The sequence below is a fragment of the Salvia splendens genome, chromosome 8 (assembly GCF_004379255.2).
Source record: "Salvia splendens isolate huo1 chromosome 8, SspV2, whole genome shotgun sequence".
Classification (NCBI taxonomy): Eukaryota; Viridiplantae; Streptophyta; class Magnoliopsida; order Lamiales; family Lamiaceae; genus Salvia; species Salvia splendens.
Window position 1 is genome coordinate 28,840,595 of NC_056039.1, and position 27,661 is coordinate 28,868,255.

The 27,661-nt window shown below is 44.8% G+C and overlaps 2 protein-coding genes across 4 annotated transcripts; both read left to right on the forward strand.

Moving 5' to 3' along the window:
- Nucleotides 1-16,603: 16,603 nt before the first annotated feature.
- Nucleotides 16,604-17,747, forward strand: LOC121744007 (chaperonin-like RBCX protein 1, chloroplastic). 3 transcript variants are annotated; one of them, XM_042137441.1, is made up of 6 exons: nucleotides 16,604-16,786; nucleotides 16,863-16,957; nucleotides 17,060-17,205; nucleotides 17,311-17,327; nucleotides 17,412-17,452; nucleotides 17,529-17,747. In XM_042137441.1, the coding sequence occupies exons 1-6, from the start codon at nucleotides 16,636-16,638 to the stop codon at nucleotides 17,598-17,600; spliced, it is 522 nt and encodes a 173-aa protein (XP_041993375.1). In that variant the 5' UTR covers nucleotides 16,604-16,635; the 3' UTR covers nucleotides 17,601-17,747. The 3 variants fall into 3 exon arrangements, with proteins under 3 accessions (XP_041993375.1, XP_041993376.1, XP_041993374.1); XM_042137442.1 differs by having other exon boundaries at nucleotides 17,060-17,177; XM_042137440.1 differs by having other exon boundaries at nucleotides 17,311-17,452; nucleotides 17,504-17,747.
- A 4,575-nt stretch (nucleotides 17,748-22,322) lies between these two features.
- LOC121745587 (O-fucosyltransferase 15-like) lies at nucleotides 22,323-27,661 on the forward strand. The gene is made up of 10 exons (XM_042139543.1): nucleotides 22,323-22,932; nucleotides 24,198-24,287; nucleotides 24,412-24,508; nucleotides 24,675-24,736; nucleotides 24,841-24,929; nucleotides 25,395-25,515; nucleotides 25,612-25,755; nucleotides 25,889-26,229; nucleotides 26,663-26,903; nucleotides 27,087-27,661. Exons 1-10 carry the CDS (start codon nucleotides 22,531-22,533, stop codon nucleotides 27,393-27,395), a joined length of 1,896 nt encoding a protein of 631 aa, XP_041995477.1. The 5' UTR covers nucleotides 22,323-22,530; the 3' UTR covers nucleotides 27,396-27,661.

Consider the following 27,661-nt stretch of genomic DNA (forward strand, 5'->3'; position numbering starts at 1 on the left):
TGCCGTTACATTGGTCGGTGAAGAGGGTGGACGAGTTGAGGACATTGATGTCGTTGTTCGACTCGGCTACGCCGAAGTAAGCATGCCAGATCCAGAGCCGATGGTCAGCGACGACTTCGAGGATCATCGTCGGGTGGCTGCCCTTGTATCCACTTGTGAATTGGCCTCTCCACGCCGTCGGACAATTCTTCCACTCCCAGTGCATACAGTCGATGCTCCCGAGCATCCCGGGAAACCCGTACGCCCTCTCGTGCATCTGCATCAGACCCTGGCAATCAGTGGCTGTCGGCTTGCGCAAATATGTGTCGCCATAGGCCTCTACTATCCCCCGACAAAAGCTCTTCAGACACTCGCGGCCTGTAGTCTCCCCACAGTGGAGGTACTCGTCAAAAAGGTCCGCCGTGGTGCCGTATGCCAACTGACGAATAGCAGTCGTGCACTTTTGCAATGATGTAAGGTCGGGTTTCCCGATGCCGTCCTCCCGAAACGTGAAGTATTCATCACGTGAAGACAATGTACGAACAATGCTGAGAAAAAGGTACCTCGACATTCTAAACCGGCAGCGGAAAACAGTCGGGCCCCATCGCGGTTGATCGGCAAAATAGCCTTCAACCAGACGTCTGTGAGCTTCCTGGTGGTCGCGTCGGACATACGACCTATGTCGAATAGGCCAATGGACTTGCTCAGCTGCCGCCGCGGCCTCCGCCTCCTTCTCGCGCTGCATTCATAGCATGCCGCCATGGCCTCTTCAACGCCTGCATCTAATGCTTCGTCAAGCGAACCACCGGATTCAGACGAACTAGAACTATTGGTGTCGCCGAGATTCATTTTGGTTGGATGTAGAGAGAGAATATGTAAAGAAATAGTCGATATGTTCGTATGCACAACTGAATGAGAAACGAGATTTAAATAGAAAATCAAAACCGCGTGTCATCGTCCGCGTTGATCGTTCGCGACCTCCACAATGGGGCGGACGGTGACCATCGTCCGCGGCCATCGTCCGCGGCAGCCGCAATGGGGCGGACGATGGCCATCGTCCGCGCTATCCTCCGCGACTGAAGTATAGGGTGCGGCTATCGTCCGCGCCCCATGGCACGTACCCGCAATGAGTGCGGACGATGGATGGCGCGGACGATGCGCGCCATCGGGCGTGCCATCGTCCGCCCATTGCGGATGCTCTTAGCTCGTGATGGGCTATGGCAATATCAAGTTTCATACATACCCACCACGTTTCAACGGCTGTGCATGTTCTTTCAATCGTCTAAATGAATTATGCTCTACTTATTTCATAATAGTACTAGACTACTTACTAGTTATGCTTTCATTCTTTTAGTAGTTATTTTTGTATAAAACATTATATCCTTATATTTTACTTTTACAAAATACTCTCTATTTATCAAAAAATTACCCATGGTTCTTATATTATTTTAATAAAGTCATTTCGAATCCAGTGTTATGTATAATGGAAGTAATAATGTTTTTAAGGTGGATAATTCCTTTTGGAAGAAAATTTTAATAAATTGTTATAAGTCATCACTTTAGCAAGAAAATTTTAATAAATTGTTATAAGTCATCACTTTTGAGGGGTTTGCCTTGAGTCCGTCCTTTGAAACCCAACAACCCAGAAACTTTCCCGAATCTACCAAAAAGGTACACTTTTGGGGATTAAGTTTGAGGTTGGCTTTCTTGAGCACATTGAGAGTGGACTTGAGGTTGTGCTCGTACTCCGAAGTGCTTTTGCTTTTGACGACTATATCGTCAACATACACTTCGACCTCCTTTCCAATCAGGTGCCGAAAAAGCTTGTCTACCATCCTTTGATAAGTGGCTCCGGCATTCTTTAAACCGAATGGCATCTTTTTATAAGCGAAAATGCCGAAATCAGTAATGAAGGCCGTTTTTGAAGCGTCAATCTCATCCATTAAAACTTGATGGTATCCTTTGTACAGATCAAGAAAACAAAAAATTTCAAAGCCTATCAAAGCTTCTACTTTTTTATCTATGTTCGGAAGGGGATAGCAATCTTTGGGACAGTGCTTATTTAGATCGGTGAAATCTATGCACATCCGCCATCCTCCTTCCTTTTTCTTGATCATGACAGGATTGGCCACCCACGAAGGATACTTCACTTCGAATAACACATCCGCCTTCAATAATTGACGGACTTCGTCATGGATGACTTGACTTCGTTCTGCCGCAAAGAGTCTTTGCTTCTGTTTTATCGGCCGGACCGAAGGATCAATATTTAACCGATGAGTGATTACCTCGGGGGGCACTCTGGTCATGTCCAACGGAGACCATGCAAAGACGTCTTTATACTCCTTGAGGAGCTGGATGGTTTTTTTCCCGAAGTAGAGGCGTTCCCGCGAAGCCGATCTTAACCGTTCTGGATGGATCGTCTTCGTACAGCTGAACTGTCATCGAATTCGGCTCCGGTATGACTTCGGTCATTGCCTCTGACTCCGGCTGCTGTGATTGCTATGCTTGGTGGTGCCGATCTGATTGCTCGGCACTTTTAAGCGCAATCTGCAGACACTCTTTTGCTCTCTTTTGATCACCTCGGATGACCGCTATCCCACCTTTAGTGGGAATCTTGATGGTGAGGTGATAAGTAGAGCAAACGGCCCGAACTGTGTTGAGCCAGTCTCTTCCCAGGATGACGTTGTACGGGGACCGAGCTTTCACCACGAAAAACTCAATCATCGTACTGGAGCTAGTAGGCGCTTTCCCCACCGTGATCGGAAGGCTGATAATACCTTCAGGGCGGGTGTCCTCCTGGGCGAAGCTCTTCAGGGGAAGCGGAGCCGGACTGAGCCGAGCTGGGTCCACTTCTAGTTTGTCGAAGCACTCTTTAAAAAGAATGCTGACTGACGCTCCTGTATCCACAAACACCCTGTGGATCAGTTTGTTTGCCACTCCGGCTTGGATGACAATGGCGTCTTGGTGAGGAGAGATGGCCGGGACGGGATCAGCATCCGAGAACGTAATCACTTCGTCCTGCTTCAGCCTTTTATGCGTTGGCTCCTCTCGATTGGAGCCTCTGCGCTCTGACTTCAGGGACGACTTGGTCTTCCCGGCAGGGAGAGCGTCAATAGTCTGGATTACTCCATCATATTGCGGCTCGTCATCGTCTTCGGGATCCGGCTGCCTTTTCGGATCCTGAGGAGCGCAGTTCGCACCTCTCTGCTTCTTATTCTTCTTTGACTGCTTGCTTTGGTATTTTTTCAATGTCCCTGCCTTCACAAGAACATCGATACCTGCAGCCAAGTTTCTGCAATCCTCGGTATCGTGACCGTGGTCTTGATGGTAGGAGCAGTAGTTATCCTGGGGTCGGCGCGCGGCTGATTTCGTCATCCGCTTTGGCTTTTCGAACAGGTCAGAGTGCAGTTCGAAAATTTCCGCTCTCGGCTTGTTCAGCGGTACGAACTGAGCGGGCGGCTTCTCGGGATTGAGACGGGGTCCCAATCTGTCTTGCACCGGAGCCCTTTGAATTCTTTCAAATGGAGTCCGGCGAGGATGCCCCTGATCGCTATGATCGGGCTTCCTTCTGTCTCCTCGGGACGATGAGCTGTCTAACGACCGTTTGCGACGGTCTGCCTCATCGGCCCGGGAGTACTGGTCCGCAATGTCCCACATTTCCTGAGCTGTCTGCGGACCGCACTCAACGAGCTTCCTGTAGAGAGCTCCGGGCAGGATTCCATTTTGGAATGCCGAGATGACAAGCAGATCGTTGAGATCGTCTACTTGCAGGCATTCCTTGTGGAATCTTGTCATAAAGTCGTTGATTTTTTCGTCGCGACCTTGACGAATGGAAAGCAGCTGAGCCGAAGTGATTCGGACTTCCGCTTTCTGAAAGAACCTCCTATGGAATGCATCCATTAGATCTCGGTAAGATCTAATGCTGCCTTGGGGGAGGCTATCGAACCACCTTCTTGCGTTCCCGATGAGCAGCTCGGGAAACAGCTTGCACATGTGGACCTCGTTGAGACCCTGGTTCGCCATGTTATATTGATAGCGTCCCAAGAAATCATGAGGATCCACGAGTCCGTCATAGGTTATCGACGGAGTTCGGTAGTTCTGTGGTAGGGGAGTTCGGGTAATATCGTCCGAGAACGGAGTCCTCAATGCTCCGTACATGGCGAACCCGACATTTCTTCGGTATGGAGGAGATGGAGTTCTCCTGTGATTCCGGTACCGAGGATTCTTTCTCCTGGAAGACATGACACTACTGCGGTAGTGACTGTCTCGTATGGAGGGAGAGGGAGAATCCGCCGTTTTCGTCTCCGGCTGCTTTTGGCTTTTTTGCAGGAAGGTTAAGAATTCCTCCTGCTTTTCAGCCAAAAACAGCTTGACAGCCTCGTTCAAATCGGGCTGCTGGGAAGACTCGGTGTGACGGCTTTTGGAGCGGCTAGTTCCTTCACCGTGAGAACAGGAGGTAGTCTCCCGAGGCTGTTTCCCAGAGCTGCGGGCTGGACTAGCTTCCTCCTGGTTATCGCGAACGGTGTTACGGGTGTTACGTGATCTGGTACGCATTTTTGGGGTGGAAAAGGGTCAAAAATTCGTTTTATCACAAATTTTGTTCTCTGTTTCCCACAGACGGCGCCAGTGATGAATCCGCGAATTTCTGATGTTAGTAAATGCTGGTAGAGAATAAAGACTACGACACAAAGAATTTACGTGGTTCGATTTACTGAAGTAAATCTACGTCCACGGGAAGAAGGGAGGGCAAGATTGTATTGCTTGATCTGGGATTACAGCTTACAACACAGACTTGCTATATGATATTTTTTCTCTAGAGAGCTTAACCCTTCTCTATCAGATCTAAGTTCTATTTATATATTGAACTAAGATCGTGGCTTGCATCACCACCCTAAGTCGTGGATGTCGTGTAGGTCATGGCCTAAGATCGTGGATGTAGCGTAGGTCATGGCCTACGATCGTGGCCTGAGTTGACACCACGTGGTAGTGGGTGTGTTGGAAGTTGTGGAAATCCTGTATGGGTCCACTAACTCCTTGTTCGGTCGAATACTGAGACCGAACTGCTTTGGTTGCCGATCTGAGAGCAGAGCTTGATGCCGACCTGAGAGCAGAGCTTGATTGGTTGGCTTTTACCGAGCTGTAGGCTGAGGCCGAACTCTTTGGTAATGCCGAACTCATACTCTTCCTTGGGCTTTGGGCTGATGGGCCGTCATTGCTGTTGGGCTTGTTTAGTACGCACCCCATCACTACCCCCCCCCGAAGGGCGAAGTGAATCACTTCGGCGAAGTGAGTCACTTCGGCATTCTGGATAAAGGCAAGGGGGAGGCTGATGTCAGGGGACGTGCCTTGCACGTGACTGCATTAAATGCGACAGTAAAATCCGGCCGTTGACTCCTGAAAAGGTGGGATTCGAAACGGTGCGACGATTTTGAAATCTTCGCCGAATCTGATAAATACCTCCTTTCTTCATCATTGAAGCACTTTTGCGACTGCTTCTTCTGCACTCTCTCTTTTTTGCGAAAATTCTCTCTCCGCTTTCAAGAATTTCTTCAGACTTTCTTCACCTTCAAAAAGTAAGAAAAATGTCTTCTTCTTCTTCTTCGGAGTCGGGTAGCGGTAGGAGAGGCGGTAAGGGGTCTTCTGGCCGGAAAGAGTCCGGGGAGAAGACCGTAGAGTATTTCCATAGTATTTTGAGTAAGGATACTGTGATATCCCTACCCGAAAAATACTTTTTTCCTGGGGGGAAGGCGGTGGTACCTGACGGTGATCATAGGGCTGACTCCCCGCCGGAGGGTTACGCCACCGTGTACGAGGCCTGCTTAGAATGCGGGCTTCGTTTCCCCCTCCCTTCTGCCTTTATAGATTTACTAGATTTTTTTCAGCTTCCTTTAGGCCAGGTGACTCCGAACTCTTGGAGGCACTTGTCGGCCTTCGCTGCCGAACTCCGTAAGTTAGGAAGGGATTTGTCTTTGAAGGCGATCCTTAAATTCTTTCAATTTAAGAGGAAGGGGTCTTGGTTTTACTTGATCCCTGTACAGCCCTTTAGGGCCTTTTGTAAAACGAAGTGGCCGAAGTGGCAAAAACCGCTTCTTCTACTATGATAGGACCGCGGCTCCTAGTTTTCCCTGGAGAGGGCCGAAGTCCGTTATCCGTCATCCTCGGCCTGAACCGTTGGACGAGCTCGATGGCGAGCTCAACAAGATTCCCATAGTTAGGAAACAATACACGGAGTCTGAGCTCGTCAAGGGCGACGTCGTGTTCGACATCTCGTCTTCGGACGAAGAGGCCGAGGGTGAGGATTTCTCTTTATCTTTATGCTCTACTGCTTTAACGAAGAAAATCTGACTTTGTTGTTTTTTTTTTTTTTTGTTTTTTGACAGTGAACTTGCTGAATAAGGCTATCCGAAAGTCCTCCGAGCTTGTGGAGCAGGAGAGGCAGAGAGCCCCTCGCTCGGCGTCTGAAGCCGAGAAGAATCCGAAGAGGCAAAAAACCTCTTCTTCGGATCCGAAAGAGCCGGAGCCGTGTTCGGCTAAAGGGAAGGGGAAATTTCATGAGTCCCCAAGAGTGCCGGGGAAAGACCTGGTCATCTCCGAGGTGGTTGCAGACATCCCGGAACACGTCCCTGAGCCTTTTCAATGGCCGACGAATTTTGTGGAGGTAAGCTTTCTGACTTGGCTTCTTTTCCACATTTTTTGATGGCCATTCTGTTGAGTTTTTTCCTTGTTCATCTTCAGAGAGCCAAGCTCGTCTCCGTGGAGCTCTCCAAAGCATCCCACGACTACGAGGAGATGCAGAAGAAGTTGCATCTTGCTCGTAGTCTGGCCGAACAGGCTGAGGCCAAATTTGAGAGGGCCCGAGCTGCTAGGATCTCGGCTCAGGATGAAGCCCGGTCAGCCAAAAACCAGCTCATCATCCTGCAAGAGCAGACGAAGCACCGGGAGGCTCAGAAGGAGGCTGCCGCCGTGGCTGCCCAGGGGGAGGCTCTCCGTGTTTACACGGAGAAACTCTTTTTGAGCGGCCAGTTCTCGGCCTTTGTCGGTAGTCTGGTAAGGCTAATTACCGATAAGGGCGAGCAGGGGGCCGACGTCGTGCTGCCTCTGTACAGCCGAGAGATAGCAGCTCGGCTTCAGAATCTGCCGCTCCTTGAGGAGCTCGCTTCATCCTCGGTCCTGCTTTCTGCAGACCGAGTCCGGAGTTGTCGAGCTGATCGGGACGAGAACCTGGAGGCTATCTTTGCCTCCGTGGGACCCGTTTCACCCGCTTCGACTTACAACGGAGAGGGTGAGGCCGAGCCGCTGGAGCAGGAGGCCGAAGTCGAGCGGGCCGGGCATCCGGAGAAGGAAGCCGATCAGGAGGCGGAGGCGAGGCCGGCAGGATGCGTGGCCGAGGCTGAGGTAGCTCAGGAGAAAGAAGCTGAACCAGACCGAGGAGCCGGAGACGAAGCTGGCGGAGTATGATTTCGTCTCCCTTCTCTTAGTCTAGTTTCTTCCTTGTAAAATGGCCTTGAAGCCCTCCTAGTGTAAAAAATTTTCCTTGTGAATGAAAAATTCTCTACACTTGTCTTCGTATAGCTTTTCGTACTCGCCTTTATTCCTGTTGTATTTTACTATCTGCTCGGTACAGCTGCCGAACTAATATAGCTGCTTTGTACTCAAGGAGATGGAGATACTTCACTGGAAACGGCTGTACTCTTCGGCTTTAGACGAAGCTGAGAAAAGAGCTATAGCCGATCAGACGAAGAATGACGAGCTTCTGGCTCGTTTAGTGAAGCTGGAGGCCGATAATAAGGACTTAGAGTCCGATAAGAAGGATCTGGAGGCCGAGCTGAATACGACCATTGCTGAGAGGACTGCGTACGAGGATTACATCCGTGTGCGCGGGGGAGTGACCATATCAGATGTTCAGAGTCGAGTTGACGAACTGTGGGAGGAATATCATGTACTCCGGAGGAACAATGCGCTGGAGAGCTCGGCTTGCCAACAAGTTGTGAAATCATTACGGCGCTGGGCTTCTCGGTACGACATCATTCTTTCCCGGCGTCCCTCAATCGAGAGATTCCTTAGGCATTTCCCGCCAACAGATGCTCGCACTCCAGATCAAGCCTCTGGTTCCCTTGTTCAAAATCCTACTCCAAGTCAACAACGAACTCCGGAACAGCCGGAAACGTCAAGACGAGAACGGGCTCAGGAGCAACCGGAATCGTCAAGACAGGGACGGACTGAAATTCGCCGAGGAGTTGTGACTATGAGCGAGCAAGATCAGCAGATGCTTATTGCAGAGACTCTTCATCGCCGAGGGGTTAGAGCTTCTGGGGCTCGCGGAAGAGGTGTTGGGTCGAGGATAGCATCTCGTCGACCTGCTTATTCTTCATCTGCTCGGAACAACCGAGCTCGGCTTCCAGAGGATTTTGCAGATAGGTGGCTTAACTTTAGCAACCGAGGACAGTAGAATAGTCCTTTGTAATGGCGTAATGCCTTCTCGTAGGGGAGCTGAATTGTCAGCCGAACGAGATTTAATAAATGAAATTTTTTCCTTTCGCTTTTATCACTGCTTACTTACAGCTCTGCGAAACAATTTCATCGTGCTCGTCATCGGTCTTATGAAGTGAGCTTCTTTGATCGGACTCGTATTTGGACTTTGAAGTAAGCTTCTTTGACCGGACTCGTCTTTGATCTTATGAAGGAAACTTCTTTGACCGGACTTGGTTTGTGTTCTAATTTGGCGATTTTTGTCGCCGGGATCGAACTTTCCCTTGTCCTAATTCGGCGAGTTTTATCGCGTGGATCGGACTTTCCCAGTTAACCGAAGTGGTCTTATGCAGTAAACCTCTTTGACTAGACATGGTCGTCCTCGGTCTTATGAGGTAAACTTCTTTGACCGAACTTGGTCGTCCTAATTCGGCGAGGTTTATCACGTGGATCGGACTTTCCCTTATTGCAGTTCGTTTCAGACGAAGTGCTTATTTCTTAAGCCGAATTGTGGTCTTGTATCTTCCTGAGAAGCTTGGACTCACAATCGTTGGCTTATTGCAGTTCGTTTCAGACGAAGTGCTTGTTAAGCTGAATTGTGGTCTTGTATCCTCCTTGGAAGCTTGGACTCACAGTCGTTGGCTTGTTGCAGTTCGTTTCAGACGGACTGCTTGTTAAGCTGAATTGTGGTCTTGTATCCTCCTTAGAAGCTTGGACTCACAATAGTCTTTAATAATCGATCTAAAAAGGGGATCAGTCTTTAAAGAACGATATACCTTGGTACCATTTGTAAGAGACGACAAGCACATAGAGACAAAACACATAGAGAAAAAATGAAAAAGATGAAAGAAAAAAAACTTTAAACTTTTTTTTTTTTTTTTAAAAACGACAAGTAAAAGGTACAAGTAAGAAACAAACAAATAAAAACATATACCCCTATGACCGAACTAGACACGAGACGGACTGACCGGACTTTTGTCTCTTACAAGTGGAACTTCTTGAGGTTGGAGACGTGCCATGTTCGGGGTACTTGTTCTCCTGACATGTGAGTCAATTTATAAGACCCTTTGCCGAGGACTTCTGACACCCGATATGGACCCTCCCATGTGGGTTCGAGTTTGCCCAGCTTTTCTGCTCGGCTTACTTCGTTGTTTCTCAAGACGAGATCTCCCACTTGAAATTGAAGCTTTTTCACCCTTTGGTTATAATACCGGGCTACTTGCTCCTTATACTTGGCTGCTTTTATGCACGCCAATTCTCTTCTTTCTTCGGCGAGATCTAGTTCTGCTCTCAGTCCGTCGTCATTCATTTCTGAGGAGAAATTTAGAGTTCGGGGACTGGGTACGCCGATCTCCACCGGAATTACGGCTTCAGTGCCGTACACCAGACTATACGGAGTTTCACCGTTGGAGGTTTTGGGTGTAGTTCGGTAGGACCATAGGACTTGAGGGAGATTTTCTACCCATTGTCCTTTGGCTTGTTCTAACCGAGCTTTTAACCCTTTCACCAGAATCCGGTTCGTTACTTCCGTTTGTCCGTTTGCTTGGGGATGGGAGACCGAAGTGAACCGCTGTTGAATGTTCAGCTCTTGGCACCAATTCTTGAACGTCTTGTCGGTGAACTGAGTCCCATTATCCGAGATGAGGATGTGGGGTATGCCAAATCGGCACACTATGTTCTTCCAGACGAAGTCCAATGCCTTTGAGCTCGTTATCGTAGCTAATGGTTCAGCCTCCACCCACTTCGTGAAGTAGTCCACGGCAACGATAAGGAATTTCATTTGCCGAGGAGCTTGAGGAAGTGGTCCCACTATGTCTATGCCCCATTGCATGAAAGGCCAAGGGCTTTGCATAGTGTATAGATCGGTCTGCGGCATCCTTGGGACATTTGCATGAATTTGGCACTTCGTACACTTCTTGACGAGCTGCACTGCCTCTTGTACCATGGTTGGCCAATAATATCCCCATCTCAGAACTTTTTTAGCTAAAGCTCTGGCTCCGATGTGGCTACCGCACGATCCTTCATGAACTTCTCTGAGGATGTAGTCCGTCTCTTCTGGTCCTACGCACCGCAATAACGGCTGGAGGTAAGACTTTCTAAAGAGGACTCCTTCATGAAGTTCGTACCGAAGTGCTCGGCACGTGATCTTCCGAGCTTCTCTCTTATCCTCGGGCAATTGTCCTTGATCCAGATACTGCAAGATCGGCGTCATCCAGTTCGGCGAGCTGGATACTGAATGTACCTCGGCTTCATCAATGCTTCGATGCGTTAATTCTTCCGCCTTTGAGCTCGGATCTGAGGCCAACTTACTTAAGGTATCTGCTCGGCTATTTTCCGCTCTGGGAATGCGGATTACCCGAAAATAGGAGAAACTTCGGCTGATGCTTTGCGCTTTGTCCAAATACTTCTTCATTCTTTCGTCACGAGCTTCACTTGTACCCAACATGTGATTTACTATGACTTGTGAATCACAATGGACTTTGAGAGATTTGACGAGCAGACTTTGCGCTAACTGGAGTCCGGCCAGGAGGGCTTCGTACTCGGCTTCATTATTAGTAGTGGGGAATAGGAACCGAAGTGAGTAGGTTACCTCGTGTCCGTCGGGAGCGACAAGTAAAATACCAGCTCCACTTCCCATCTTGTTTGAAGCTCCATCTACGAATCCGCTCCAGCAGTCCGGCGGCTCTACTTCGGATTCCAAGGGCTGTGCTAGTTCGGCATTGGCAGAATTCTTCTGTTCGGCAATAACAGGAATTGCTTGATCGAACTTTGCTTCTGCAAGAAAATCTGCCAAGGCTTGTCCCTTGATGGCTTTCCGAGGTAGATATTCAATTGTGTGCTCTCCCAACTCTATAGCCCACTTGGCGATTCTGCCTGATGCTTCTGGTTTGGTCAACACTTGCCGAAGTGGCAGATCAGTTAAGACGCATACCTTGTGAGCATAGAAGTATGGCCGCAGTCTCCTTGCTGCATTTACTAATGCCAGAGCAATCTTTTCCAGAGGTTGATACCTGGTTTCTGGACCTCTTAATGCTCGGCTTGTAAAATAGATGGGAAGCTGCTTTAGGCCTTCTTCTCGTACAAGCACCGCGCTGATGGTTTGATCCGATGCCGCTAAGTATAAGAATATTACTTCGGCTTCGGTTGGAGCAGAGAGAATAGGAAGCTCGGCTAGATAACTTTTGAGCTCGTCAAAGGCCTTTTTCTGCTCGGCTCCCCACTCGAACTTTGGTGCCTTTTTCAACACCTTGAAGAACGGCAGTTGCTTTTCGGCTGCTTGGGAAAGGAATCGATTCAGTGCGGCTAGACATCCGGTTAGCCTTTGCACGTCATGTATGGACTTCGGCATTGCCATGTTCTGAACGACTTGAACTTTTGAGGGGTTTGCCTTGAGTCCGTCCTTTGAAACCCAACAACCCAGAAACTTTCCCGAATCTACCAAAAAGGTACACTTTTGGGGATTAAGTTTGAGGTTGGCTTTCTTGAGCACATTGAGAGTGGACTTGAGGTTGTGCTCGTACTCCGAAGTGCTTTTGCTTTTGACGACTATATCGTCAACATACACTTCGACCTCCTTTCCAATCAGGTGCCGAAAAAGCTTGTCTACCATCCTTTGATAAGTGGCTCCGGCATTCTTTAAACCGAATGGCATCTTTTTATAAGCGAAAATGCCGAAATCAGTAATGAAGGCCGTTTTTGAAGCGTCAATCTCATCCATTAAAACTTGATGGTATCCTTTGTACAGATCAAGAAAACAAAAAATTTCAAAGCCTATCAAAGCTTCTACTTTTTTATCTATGTTCGGAAGGGGATAGCAATCTTTGGGACAGTGCTTATTTAGATCGGTGAAATCTATGTACATCCGCCATCCTCCTTCCTTTTTCTTGATCATGACAGGATTGGCCACCCACGAAGGATACTTCACTTCGAATAACACATCCGCCTTCAATAATTGACGGACTTCGTCATGGATGACTTGACTTCGTTCTGCCGCAAAGAGTCTTTGCTTCTGTTTTATCGGCCGGACCGAAGGATCAATATTTAACCGATGAGTGATTACCTCGGGGGGCACTCCGGTCATGTCCAACGGAGACCATGCAAAGACGTCTTTATACTCCTTGAGGAGCTGGATGGTTTTTTCCCGAAGTAGAGGCGTTCCCGCGAAGCCGATCTTAACCGTTCTGGATGGATCGTCTTCGTACAGCTGAACTGTCATCGAATTCGGCTCCGGTATGACTTCGGTCATTGCCTCTGACTCCGGCTGCTGTGATTGCTATGCTTGGTGGTGCCGATCTGATTGCTCGGCACTTTTAAGCGCAATCTGCAGACACTCTTTTGCTCTCTTTTGATCACCTCGGATGACCGCTATCCCACCTTTAGTGGGAATCTTGATGGTGAGGTGATAAGTAGAGCAAACGGCCCGAACTGTGTTGAGCCAGTCTCTTCCCAGGATGACGTTGTACGGGGACCGAGCTTTCACCACGAAAAACTCAATCATCGTACTGGAGCTAGTAGGCGCTTTCCCCACCGTGATCGGAAGGCTGATAATACCTTCAGGGCGGGTGTCCTCCTGGGCGAAGCTCTTCAGGGGAAGCGGAGCCGGACTGAGCCGAGCTGGGTCCACTTCTAGTTTGTCGAAGCACTCTTTAAAAAGAATGCTGACTGACGCTCCTGTATCCACAAACACCCTGTGGATCAGTTTGTTTGCCACTCCGGCTTGGATGACAATGGCGTCTTGGTGAGGAGAGATGGTCGGGACGGGATCAGCATCCGAGAACGTAATCACTTCGTCCTGCTTCAGCCTTTTATGCGTTGGCTCCTCTCGATTGGAGCCTCTGCGCTCTGACTTCAGGGACGACTTGGTCTTCCCGGCAGGGAGAGCGTCAATAGTCTGGATTACTCCATCATATTGCGGCTCGTCATCGTCTTCGGGATCCGGCTGCCTTTTCGGATCCTGAGGAGCGCAGTTCGCACCTCTCTGCTTCTTATTCTTCTTTGACTGCTTGCTTTGGTATTTTTTCAATGTCCCTGCCTTCACAAGAACATCGATACCTGCAGCCAAGTTTTTGCAATCCTCGGTATCGTGACCGTGGTCTTGATGGTAGGAGCAGTAGTTATCCTGGGGTCGGCGCGCGGCTGATTTCGTCATCCGCTTTGGCTTTTCGAACAGGTCAGAGTGCAGTTCGAAAATTTCCGCTCTCGGCTTGTTCAGCGGTACGAACTGAGCGGGCGGCTTCTCGGGATTGAGACGGGGTCCCAATCTGTCTTGCACCGGAGCCCTTTGAATTCTTTCAAATGGAGTCCGGCGAGGATGCCCCTGATCGCTATGATCGGGCTTCCTTCTGTCTCCTCGGGACGATGAGCTGTCTAACGACCGTTTGCGACGGTCTGCCTCATCGGCCCGGGAGTACTGGTCCGCAATGTCCCACATTTCCTGAGCTGTCTGCGGACCGCACTCAACGAGCTTCCTGTAGAGAGCTCCGGGCAGGATTCCATTTTGGAATGCCGAGATGACAAGCAGATCGTTGAGATCGTCTACTTGCAGGCATTCCTTGTGGAATCTTGTCATAAAGTCGTTGATTTTTTCGTCGCGACCTTGACGAATGGAAAGCAGCTGAGCCGAAGTGATTCGGACTTCCGCTTTCTGAAAGAACCTCCTATGGAATGCATCCATTAGATCTCGGTAAGATCTAATGCTGCCTTGGGGGAGGCTATCGAACCACCTTCTTGCGTTCCCGATGAGCAGCTCGGGAAACAGCTTGCACATGTGGACCTCGTTGAGACCCTGGTTCGCCATGTTATATTGATAGCGTCCCAAGAAATCATGAGGATCCACGAGTCCGTCATAGGTTATCGACGGAGTTCGGTAGTTCTGTGGTAGGGGAGTTCGGGTAATATCGTCCGAGAACGGAGTCCTCAATGCTCCGTACATGGCGAACCCGACATTTCTTCGGTATGGAGGAGATGGAGTTCTCCTGTGATTCCGGTACCGAGGATTCTTTCTCCTGGAAGACATGACACTACTGCGGTAGTGACTGTCTCGTATGGAGGGAGAGGGAGAATCCGCCGTTTTCGTCTCCGGCTGCTTTTGGCTTTTTTGCAGGAAGGTTAAGAATTCCTCCTGCTTTTCAGCCAAAAACAGCTTGACAGCCTCGTTCAAATCGGGCTGCTGGGAAGACTCGGTGTGACGGCTTTTGGAGCGGCTAGTTCCTTCACCGTGAGAACAGGAGGTAGTCTCCCGAGGCTGTTTCCCAGAGCTGCGGGCTGGACTAGCTTCCTCCTGGTTATCGCGAACGGTGTTACGGGTGTTACGTGATCTGGTACGCATTTTTGGGGTGGAAAAGGGTCAAAAATTCGTTTTATCACAAATTTTGTTCTCTGTTTCCCACAGACGGCGCCAGTGATGAATCCGCGAATTTCTGATGTTAGTAAATGCTGGTAGAGAATAAAGACTACGACACAAAGAATTTACGTGGTTCGATTTACTGAAGTAAATCTACGTCCACGGGAAGAAGGGAGGGCAAGATTGTATTGCTTGATCTGGGATTACAGCTAACAACACAGACTTGCTATATGATATTTTTTCTCTAGAGAGCTTAACCCTTCTCTATCAGATCTAAGTTCTATTTATATATTGAACTAAGATCGTGGCTTGCATCACCACCCTAAGTCGTGGATGTCGTGTAGGTCATGGCCTAAGATCGTGGATGTAGCGTAGGTCATGGCCTACGATCGTGGCCTGAGTTGACACCACGTGGTAGTGGGTGTGTTGGAAGTTGTGGAAATCCTGTATGGGTCCACTAACTCCTTGTTCGGTCGAATACTGAGACCGAACTGCTTTGGTTGCCGATCTGAGAGTAGAGCTTGATGCCGACCTGAGAGCAGAGCTTGATTGGTTGGCTTTTACCGAGCTGTAGGCTGAGGCCGAACTCTTTGGTAATGCCGAACTCATACTCTTCCTTGGGCTTTGGGCTGATGGGCCGTCATTGCTGTTGGGCTTGTTTAGTACGCACCCCATCACTACCCCCCCCCGAAGGGCGAAGTGAATCACTTCGGCGAAGTGAGTCACTTCGGCATTCTGGATAAAGGCAAGGGGGAGGCTGATGTCAGGGGACGTGCCTTGCACGTGACTGCATTAAATGCGACAGTAAAATCCGGCCGTTGACTCCTGAAAAGGTGGGATTCGAAACGGTGCGACGATTTTGAAATCTTCGCCGAATCTGATAAATACCTCCTTTCTTCATCATTGAAGCACTTTTGCGACTGCTTCTTCTGCACTCTCTCTTTTTTGCGAAAATTCTCTCTCCGCTTTCAAGAATTTCTTCAGACTTTCTTCACCTTCAAAAAGTAAGAAAAATGTCTTCTTCTTCTTCTTCGGAGTCGGGTAGCGGTAGGAGAGGCGGTAAGGGGTCTTCTGGCCGGAAAGAGTCCGGGGAGAAGACCGTAGAGTATTTCCATAGTATTTTGAGTAAGGATACTGTGATATCCCTACCCGAAAAATACTTTTTTCCTGGGGGAAAGGCGGTGGTACCTGACGGTGATCATAGGGCTGACTCCCCGCCGGAGGGTTACGCCACCGTGTACGAGGCCTGCTTAGAATGCGGGCTTCGTTTCCCCCTCCCTTCTGCCTTTATAGATTTACTAGATTTTTTTCAGCTTCCTTTAGGCCAGGTGACTCCGAACTCTTGGAGGCACTTGTCGGCCTTCGCTGCCGAACTCCGTAAGTTAGGAAGGGATTTGTCTTTGAAGGCGATCCTTAAATTCTTTCAATTTAAGAGGAAGGGGTCTTGGTTTTACTTGATCCCTGTACAGCCCTTTAGGGCCTTTTGTAAAACGAAGTGGCCGAAGTGGCAAAACCGCTTCTTCTACTATGATAGGACCGCGGCTCCTAGTTTTCCCTGGAGAGGGCCGAAGTCCGTTATCCGTCATCCTCGGCCTGAACCGTTGGACGAGCTCGATGGCGAGCTCAACAAGATTCCCATAGTTAGGAAACAATACACGGAGTCTGAGCTCGTCAAGGGCGACGTCGTGTTCGACATCACAATAATAATACAAATTCAAATAAATAAAATAAAATAAAATAAAATAAAATAAAATAAAATAAAATAAAATAAAATAAAATTAAAAAAATTCATAGTAGCAGCTGCATCCCAGATCGAAAATCGAATCTAGCCCAAAGCCGGAAAGATGGCATCCCACACAATTCCACCGTCACCGTCCGTTTTCCCACCAAAACCCCACGGCGGCGCAAGCATGCCTCTTTCCCTGCGGCCATGGTGGACCTCAACTACTCGCGCCGCCTCCACGACTCTCCAATGTCACAAGATGTACGTCCCAGGTCGGTGAATTTCCATCAATCTCCGATGAAATTGTGTTTCAATTTCGTATTTTAAATTCCTCCGTTAACGCCCTAGGCTTTGGGGAAGCCTCGCCGGAAGCCAAAGCAGCGAAACACCTTCACGACTTCTTCACCTACGTCGCCGTCAGAATTGTGATTGCGCAGCTTGAGGTTTTCTCCATCTCTCTCTCTCTCTATATATACATATTGTAGTAATTAAGTAGGATTTGGGCGAGATATATATTGACATTATTAAATCGGTCGACGGCACAGAGCTATAACGAAGAGGCGTATGCAGATATGATGAAATTCATGAAAAATCACTCGGTCGACGACGGGGACAAGTTTTGTGCTGATTTGATGCGGGAATCATCAAATCACAAAGCTCTACGTACATTTTATCCATCGTTAATTAATTAGTTAATACTACTACTAGTACTTTTCCAAATCCAATCCATCAATCTACCTTTTTTTTCTTTTTTTCTTTTTCATGTTGATGATTTCTGTTCGTTTCTACTTTGCAGCTTTGCGGATATTAGAGGTCACTCACAAATCTCAAACTTAATTGAGATTATAGTTTTCTGTGATTTGTCGACTGATTATGATTGCGCCTGTGTTTGTAAAGGTGATTTCGAATGGGACAATTTACACCGATTGTCACAAAAGGTGAACAAAAAATGATTAATTAGCTAATACTAATTTTTGCCCCTAAAATAGCAAATCTGATTGTGTGTGGGTGCAGATGGTGGAAGATCGCAATACAAAAGTGATGAGGGATTATTTATCGGAGACGACAATGAAAAGTGAGAACTAATAAGTGAGATCCAATTAGATAGAATGTTTTTGTATATCTTTGTTTCTGTGTGATGTGCATCAATGAATGTGTGAACTGGGAACCAATTAGGCTGCTGCTTATTCAATTCTATTCGGATTATGGAATATAAATTTGATAGTTTAAAAACTGAAAATATTACAAGTTCATACCATCAATGTTCGTGAAAAATGTAACGTAATAATAGTTCTTCAAGTTGCCAATTTGACCTTCTCGTGTAGAATAAGTATAATTACTGAAATGAAAGATTGGTTATTAACAAATGGAGATGCTTCGCCATGTGTTAAGATTGGATAATTTATTGGTATCCTCTGGAACTTAGTTTGCTTGTTTGAACGGCCCAATACTAAATCTAAAATCATAATAAAGCAATTAAAATAAATAAATAAGCCTAATATGCAATCCACTTGGTTTCAATAGCAGCTTGCATTATCAACTAAACAACCCATTAAAACCAAAAAAATGCCCCTTCGCGTATTTAATAATAAAATTAAAGATAAATTATCGAATTTATCCCATCGTACTTAATTGAATAAAAGTATCTTACGTAGGACTATCATTTTTGAGTTGAAAATGTTCCACAAGAATTTTTTTGGTAATCGTTTTTGACATGACAGTCAAAATTTTGAACTATAGAAAATGTTGCTACGGCCTACGGCGAAATCGTCTAACTCCAGATTTTCACTAGTTGTATTAGAGATTTAGAGTCCAGTCTGTATCACGTGTGTGGTGCATGTCTTGCGGATGAAGATTAGAAGAAGATTAGAAGTATGATAGTAAGAGCATCTCCAGTAAGACTGGACGTCAAATAGCCCTCACATAGCATTCACACTGCCACATCATCAGCACTACAATTCTCCTGCCACATCAGCTTGCCACATCAACTGGACATCAAATAGATCTCACATAGCCTTCACACTACCTATCCACATCACTAATAATAATTATATAATTTAATTTACACTCGTATCAACATACGGAATGTAATTTACGAGACAAATACATTTAAATTGAATAATACTATTAAAATTTCAAAAAGTACAATAATTTAAAAAAATACATTTAAAAAAATTACATTTAAAAAAATTACATAAATTTACATAAAAACTAACGCCTTGCAATCCTCCGCGCCCACAACTCTTCAACTAAATCCTTTTGGAGTCGAATATGAGCCTCCGTCTGACGCATGTCGGCATGTGCTTGGAGGAGTGCTTTTTCATCGTGAGGTACCCCACCTCGTACGTTGGCGGTGGCGACGCCGTGGCTTGGACCGGCCTCATTATCGTCGTTGGCCCAATCAGTCAGTTGTACACCTTCATCTTCGACAATCAAAAGAAACAAAAAAATAAAAAATAAAATCTGACGCCGGTTTGACGCCGATCCGGGACCCACAATGGCGCCGTGAGGATCGGCGTCGGAACCGGCGTCATCGCGCGAATCGGCATGGCCACGCCGATTTTGACGCCGATTTCGCCGACGCCGGTTCCAATGGTTCGGCGTCAGAACCGGCGTCGGCGAAAAATCGGCGTCGCGATTTTGACGCCGGCATTGGAGATGCTCTAACTCTTTTCACCATTTGATTTGACTATACATCTATAAGAGGTTCGAGAATTCTTCAATATTTGCCTCAAGCCCACAATACTATTTTGGACAGCGAGTGTTTTGTTTAGCCACAATTAAAGTACTCCCTCTCCCTCTGTTCTACTCAATTGATAAAGGATTTTAGGAAGTGTTCTCGGGCGACATAGTATAGAGAACAAGATACTCTCGCCGTCCCTTAATAATTGTTCACTTTGATTCCAGCACGGTTTTTAAGAAATGTAAAGAAAAGTGGATTTAAAAAGTTAATGAAATATGCGTATAACTTTTATAATATTAGTTTTATAATAAAATATGAATGGAATGAGTTAATGGAATGCGTTAGTAGAATGTAAGACCTATTACCATTTATAGTAAAAAATGAAAATGGACAATTAATGAGGGACGAACAAAAATGACAACAGTGGACAATTAACATGGATAGAGATAGTAGATGAACATTTTAATAAGAAAAGACGAAAGATAAATTTATTTTTAAATATAAAAAGTTGATATCTTAAATATGACAAATAAAAAAGATAAGTTGAAAATCTTGAGTTGGATAGAGGGAGTACCATTTATCCATACAAAAGGAAATAAAATAATGAAATTCTTAATCTAAACAAATCAAAGATCTTGTTCAAACACATGCGTCCAAAGGAAAAAATTCCATCCAAACTTATAAATAACACGAGTAATTAGTAAAATAATAGAGAAATAAAAAAATAAAAAATAGAGAAAAAATATAGTGAAAATAGTGTTAGTCGATTATAAGATCCACATTAAAAGAAGTAATATTTAATTAGTTAAACACTTTTTATATTTATACTTGATCTAATTTTATGAGAAGATTAAGAATAATAAAATTAATTTAGTTTTTAAGGACGAAGGAAGTATTATAAATAATGTTTGATGATTCGCAGACTAAAAAACAACTTTTAGTTGAGAAAAGTTATTGAGAAAGAATCTAAAGCAAACAATCCATTGCATAAAAACTATAGAGAGAGTTAGGAGATTAAATGTCACTACAAAAAAAGTTTAAAATTAAAATTACCAATTACTCAATTAGATAAAAGAGTCAAAAAATAAAAATAGGAATTAACCCGCTACATTAATAAGTACTTAAGTTACTGGACTCGACATAGACTTAGGTCATCCGCAACGCTGTCTCTTATCCGTCTCATCCCTTAACTATTCATGAGTCTTACTGTACTTTTCACTCCATCTCTTAACTAAGAGACAGAACTTGCAACCCTCCATCTCTTAACTTACTATTCATTCAATTTCATTTTTTATTTTTATTTCCAACAAATTCAATTAATAAAAACACATTTCATTAAATAAAATAAATTACAACTTAAAATTCTTAAAAAATTTTAAAAATATATAATTAAAAATCCTAAAAAAAATAAAAAATACACAATTTAATTTCTTCCACCAAATTTTGCTCAAATGTGCTCCATTAGATCATCTTAGAGTTGGCCGTGGGCGGTAGAATCACGTGTCCTTGCCCGAATAGACAAACGATCTTGCAAAGACGGATGCACTCCACTGCGAGGCGGACTACTTGCGGTAGAGCTTCCGGGGGTTTCAGGGTCGAACCAATTTCCCGCCTCAGGTCCTTCGTCGGCGACAATCATGTTGTGCAAGATTATGCACGTATACATGATGTCGACCATACTCTCCATGAATCACGTACGAGCCGGGGCTTTGATAATGTTGAAGTGCGCTTGGAGAACCCCAAACGCCCTCTCCACATCCTTGCGAGCAGCCTCCTGCTTATGCGCAAATAGAGCATGTTTTTCGTTTACCGGCCTGTTGAACGTCTTCACGAAAGTTGGCCACTTTGGGTAGATGCCGTCGGCAAGATAGTACCCCATTTTATACCGCCGGTTGTTAGCGATGAAGTTGATGGCCGTCGCTTTACCATCCAAAACTTCGACGTAGAGGTTGGATTGGTTGAGCACGTTGACGTCATTGTTCGATCCGGGGACCCCGAAGTACGCATGCCAAATCCATAGCCGGTAGTCGGCAACGGCCTCGAGTATAACGATGGGGTGGGTGCCTTTGTGGCCGCTCGTGTATGACCCCCTCCACGCCACATGGCAATTCTTCCATTGCCAATGCATGCAATCGACGCTGCCAAGCATCCCGGGGAATCCGTGCACTTCTTCGTGAAGGTGGAGTAGAAACTGACAATCTGCCGTGCTTGGCTTCCGGAGAAATTCGTCTATAAAGGCTGCACGGATGCCTTTGCAGAATTGCATCAAGCACATTCTCCCAGTGCTTTCTCCAATGTGGATGTATTCGTCGAACAAATCCGTCGTTTGTCAAGTCGCAAGTTGACGGATTGCTGCAGTACATTTCTGTAGCGTCGTGTGGTCGGGACGGCCAACGGCGTCGAACCCTTCTTGGAAGAACTCTTCTCGGGCTGCCAATGTATTTGCGATGTGGAGAAATAGCGGTCGCCGCATGCGAAAACGGCGACAGAAGTAGGTATCTCCCCATACCGGGTTATCACAGAAGTAGTCGCGTACTAACCTTGCGGCGGCTTCCTCCCGGTTACGATGGATGTAAGTCCGGGATCGTCTTTGGGGCGGCACGGTTTCCTCTGCCTTCCTACGTCGATCTTCTTCAAGTGATTCTTCCATTATTCGACGTATTTGCTCAAATGGATCCATGAATGTATTAACTTTGATAGAAGAATAAAAGAGATGATTTGAGATGAAAATTGGAGAGGAAATGAAGATAATTTGAGAAGAATAGATACGTGTTTGTGTGTAATGAGTATGAAATAAGAGTATTTATAGAGTAAAAAAATAAAAATAATAAAAAGGGAAAATGACCATTTTTAATTTTTTTTAAAAAATGATTTATTGCGTCAGCGTGACTAAGTCCACTTGCGGGTCGGCGAGTGGGCGCCACGCATGGCGCCGGAGCGTGCCACGTCGCGCAAGCGCGTGGCGAGACAGCTCGTGCGCCGTCTCGGAGGGATGGGCGTCTCAGCCGGCTGGGGCCGAGACGGGACGTTGCAACGCGTCCTGCGCTCGTCTCGTCTCGGAGGGACGAGATAAGGGACACCCGCGAGACGTGCGGGTGCCTTTAGGTGGAAATTAGGAGCTAAGACAGACAAAAGAGAAATTCATCCAAAGAAGATTCTTTCTCTCTCGCATCTGAAATCCTGGTTGTTCAAATCTGTTTGATTTTCAATGTGCGTTTGATTGAATGGAATGGCATGCTCTTAATATGATTCTCACCTATATAACTGTTGGACGTCTGCATTCTAGTTTGTCGAGCTCACGCACAACCAATTTTCTGAATTTCGATCTACATCATGCCTTATTCCAATTCCACCGAAATCAACATAGTTGACGTCGGCGACGAAGATAGAGGAAATGATTTTGGATTCGGCCAATGGATTTTCGACCGGAATTCGATCAGCTCGAGAATGAGCCAATCTTCGCCCAGAGATTCGTCGGGATCGCCCCCACAATTATCGCATCATTCCGCATCGCCCTCGTCCTCGGCAAACGGCTATTTCGATTCCAAGAAAACGAAGATATCTAAGAGAAAGGCGTGGTACATGAATAAGACGACGATTGGATTGTGGCTATTGGTCGGTCTCTTCTTCCTGATGAATTTGTGGATGCTTAGACGGATCCAAGAACCGGGTCAGGCACATGGGAACATCAAGCTTAAGCCTTTGAAATCGAACGCTACCACTGTGTTCATCCGGGTAGGACTTGATCTTTCCTCATGTTTGTTTCTTCATTTATTATTTCATCTCTGTGTGTTTGAATTAGGCGCCATCAATTCCATAAAGTTGGATGTTCACAGGAGTTTGGAACATTGCTTATTTTAGTTGTACATTATGAAATGATTGATAAAGAGTTTGATGGATACTCGAGACTAATGCATTGCTATGATTAGTTAAAAGTTGGACTTATACTGGAGATTTTCCATGTTACTTAAATTGAAATAGTAGTTATGTCTGTACAAGATTATCATTAGGAATTTTCGCGGAAATGGAAATGTGTTGCTTGCTCGTGAGGCGTGTCTTTCAGCGGTACGACAGGGGGAGTTGAAAAGGGCAAGCGGAAGAGTTCAAAATCTTATTGTTAATGTGGTTTCTTTTGGACAAAATACACATCGTGTTAAAGTTTCATATGATGTAGCTGAACACTAACCTAAGAAAATGACATTTATATAATGTTACTAGCATTCCTTAAAGTTGGATGTCTGTTGTCGTTTAGGACACTTACTATGTTAACTGTTCTTTATAAATATATGCTATGATTAGTAAATAGGGAAGATTTTAATGGATACTGGAGATTTATCTGCCACTTAAATGAAAACAGTAGTCAGGTCTGCAAAGGATGCATATATCATTGGGAATTCTGTGGAAAAAGAAATGATGTGGTTGCTCAGCTGGCTATATCAAGAGGTTACATACTTACATGTATTGGTTCCTTAACGCTATGTACAAAAGTATGACAGGGAAGTGAAAAGGGCAAGTGGAAGAGTTCGATTTCTAACTTTGCAGTGGTTTCTTTTGGATTAAGGGATTTAATCAATTTATTTGTACTAATCTAACAAAAAATGACCTTGATGTATGTTTACTACCAACCATAGTTTTGGTTTCAGTCAATGCCTAAATATGGAGTTTCTCATTAAAGAGTGGGTATGGATCATGTAAAGGATGCATATATCAGTCAAAACCAGTCCTTAAAATAACAGCTTTACTCCTCTGCTGGCTGGGATGATTCGATGTTGCCCAGATTTAATTCCTTGTTATCGTTTTGAATATTTTAGTGTGGATGTTAATGCTTGTGCTCTCCCATGCAATGATATTAGATGCATTTTAATCTGCCAAAATCGGTATGTTCATGAGAGTGGCTGACAATTATTAGGTGGAAAAAGAGTACATACTGACTATCTCTTACTATCTTCTAAGTCCCATAACAAACAGCTATATGTGTATGCTTCTTTATCTTAATGCAGGAAGAACTGCAAAAACTCGGCAGAGGGAAAAAACCTCAGAAAACCATATACGCAAGGCTTTTGGCTAAGGCTTCTCATGCACTAGCTGAGGTTTGTTCACTTTCTCAAGTAAAACAATTGTTTTTTGTCATCTTCTAGGGAACTGTTGATTTTCTGTTTGCATTCCGTCCATTTTTTTCTTTCTTCCACTGATACTTAGTTGCTTACACATCAGGGAGAGACCAAGGAGCCTAAGGACTTGTGGATGGAACCTTACACTCGCGCTTCTTCATGGATCCCTTGTTCTCATACACGCAATTGGGAACCTAGTGGTCTGACATCTCTCTCTCTATATATGTGCATTTGCATGTGTCTGAGAAAGCTCGGTGTGTTTTATAATTAGCGTTTGCATATTTGTGCCTATGCATGCTCAGATGATGTGCCTAAGTATAGGCTGACGATATGCTTCCAAGACTAATGTTGTCATGTTTATTTCAGAGGGTACAAGTGGTTTTATAATGGTCACAGCTAACGGTGGAATAAATCAGCAGAGAGTAGCTGTATGTCTATTTTTTATATCGTGATAGGAAATTTCAGTTTTTAGAATATTCTGAATTTGATTTTATTTTGGCAATGACTTGATTATTTTTTGTGTTTCTAACAGGTATGCAATGCCGTTGCTATTGCTAGAATGCTTAATGCAACACTTGTTCTTCCCAGATTTATGTTTAGCAGTGTTTGGAGAGATGCTAGGTGAAATACATTTTAATTTTGATGATTTCTAGCTTTCTTAATGCATGTAATGTGTGTTTCCTGTAACATTTCCTTATTCTTTCATCTCATTATGCAGAGAAGTCCATCCAATAATAGATTACAACTTTACAAGTATTACATATCCAGCTAGGTTTTGCATTGTTAATTTTTTTTATTTAAAGTAGACATATTGCCAGTGGATATAAAATAAAGACGAATGCATGAAATTTCTATCAACATACATATTGAGATTATCAAAAAATAAGATTATCTGTTATCAATGGGGTCTTGGGATGATTGGGTGAACTTGATGATTTCTTATGTCTGTCATGTTATTATTTTCAACCTAGTTTTTAGCTTAACAATCTAATATTCATTTCTATGATTGCCGAAATCTTTTTCCATCTTAAGAAATATCTAACATGTTCTGATTGAAAACTATGGTCAAACTCTGTTATATCGTAGCCAGTTCGGCGATATTTACCAGGAGGATTATTTCATCGACTACTTGAAGCCTGATATTCGGGTTGTCAAGGAACTTCCATTGGAGTTGCAGTCATTAGATCTGGAGGCAATGGGTAGCATGGTGAGATTGATAACTGTCTACTACGGATACCTATCTCCACTGCATTTTCTATGAGAGCTGCTAATCGTTAGGGTGTTTCCTGGACTTTTCTATCAGGTAACTGACTCAGATATTATGAAAGAGGCTAAGCCAAGTTTTTACATGAAGTACATTTTGCCCATTTTGCATCTCAACAGAGTAGTTCATTTTGTCGGATTTGGGAACAGATTGGCATCTGATCCAATCCCTCATAAGTTACAGGTAACTTCAGGCTTTGGTTTGTTAAACAGTTCAGTTATGATTGTCTTTGCTTCAAGTTCTTCAAAGACCTCACTCTTGAATGTTCATATAAAAATTTCCCCACTTTGCTTCCTAATTAAAGAACTTCATCTAGAGTCTTCGATGCAGATGCAACTTTCATGCACTAAGATTTGTCCCTAAAATACAAGAAGCCGGTGCTTTGCTTATTCAGAGGATGCGTCAAAATGATACAGGTTTGGGGCATTTGGATTTGGACCATTATCTTGTAGGTCCATTTGCACAGACAACGGTAAAGGGGCAAAAAACTGCTGCTGCTAAAAAATCAAGATACCTAGCCTTACATCTGAGGTTTGAAATTGACATGGTAGCTCATTCTTTATGTGAATTTGGTGGAGGTGAAGAGGAAAAACGTGAATTGGAGGCTTACCGAGGAATACATTTCCCTGCATTGGTGGAACTGGAAAAAAAGGGAAAGTATGTTTCTGCAGTATTCTTGTAGTTTCAAAGCATAATTATTTAAGTTTGTGCTGGCCAGGGTTGGATTTTTACTGCAATTATGGGTTTGTCTTTAGGCAATCGTGGTTTTTACGGGATAAAGGGGAAAATTGTTATTTGACTCTGCAGAATTCTTTGACACAGTATCATTATTTGATGATAAGAATAAAACTTTTATATGAAAACTTACATTTTCCCTAATTGCTCTCTGAGTATCCTCATCATACAATATTTGGTTTGTTCTTCTATATCCCGTGGCAGATAGAACTGTATCCTTCTCCCTGCCTCAAACATGGATCTTTCCTGACTTTTCTAGGATCTGATTTTATGGTCATATGACATGAGTCTGTTTTCTGATTCTTGGATAGTTGCAGTATCGGAAGATTTGACCATGTAAATGAATCTTGTGTAGGTTTCCCTCCCCAACAGAATTAAAATCTGAAGGATTATGTCCATTGATGCCAGAGGAGACAGTGCTTATGCTTGCTGGTCTTGGTTTCAACCGGCGAACCCATATATACCTAGCTGGTGCACATATTTATGGGGGGAACTCAAGACTGTCAGCCTTGACTACCTTGTTTCCTAATTTAGTTACCAAAGAAAACTTGCTTTCTTCAACTGAAATCGAACCATTTAGGGATTTCTCTTCTCAGGTAATCATGCTCTATTTACAAAGCGAATCAACATATCTTTTGCATGTATATGTTTTGCTTTTGTTTTTCACATAAAGGTTTGTGCTGTTTCAAGTGCAGCAGTAAATATTCCAGTTATTCCATCCAGTTTTAAGTTAGGCTAGATTGAACAGTGTACATTACGATGATATATTTTTTTTGCAGTTGGCGGCACTTGACTTCATAGCATGCACTGCTGCTGATGTATTTGCCATGACAGACTCAGGAAGTCAATTTTCTTCTTTAGTAGCTGGCTACCGAATCTATTATGGTGGAGGCAAAATGCCAACAATACGGCCAAACAAACGGCGGCTTGCTGACATCTTTGTAAAAAACAACACCATAGAATGGAAGGTTTTTGAGACAAGAGTGAGGAAGGCAGTAAGACAAAACAAAAGAGTATTTTCACGGCCTGTTGGAAGGAGCGTATATAGATATCCACGATGCAAGGATTGTATGTGCTATAATGATTAAGCTTGCTGTGAATACCAGCATCATCCATCCATTGTACTTTTGTATGATAACCATCTTGACTTTTAAGTTCACTCTCCGATCAAAATCATTGTTCACGTAGTTCCTTGGTTGCATTAATGTACTTTTCACCACACTTAAAAGTTCCCTTTTTTTTGTTTCTTAGACCTGACTTGCTAGACATCAGCGATGAGAACTCCTATGGTTGTAAATGTATATGCTCGAGATGATTTTTGACTAGTTGAATACACTTTGCCTCAGTAGATCAA

Bases quoted from the DNA above. Each gene is read 5' to 3' on its own strand.
- LOC121744007 (XM_042137440.1), top strand. From the start codon at position 16,636: ATGGCATCCCACACAATTCCACCGTCACCGTCCGTTTTCCCACCAAAA. The intron at 16,958-17,059 runs GTTTTCTCCATC...TCGACGGCACAG, and splicing joins TTGTGATTGCGCAGCTTGAG to AGCTATAACGAAGAGGCGTA. The intron at 17,206-17,310 runs GTTAATACTACT...TCTACTTTGCAG, and splicing joins TATCCATCGTTAATTAATTA to CTTTGCGGATATTAGAGGTC.
- LOC121745587 (XM_042139543.1), top strand. From the start codon at position 22,531: ATGCCTTATTCCAATTCCACCGAAATCAACATAGTTGACGTCGGCGAC. The intron at 22,933-24,197 runs GTAGGACTTGAT...ATCTTAATGCAG, and splicing joins CTACCACTGTGTTCATCCGG to GAAGAACTGCAAAAACTCGG. The intron at 25,516-25,611 runs GTGAGATTGATA...CTTTTCTATCAG, and splicing joins TGGAGGCAATGGGTAGCATG to GTAACTGACTCAGATATTAT.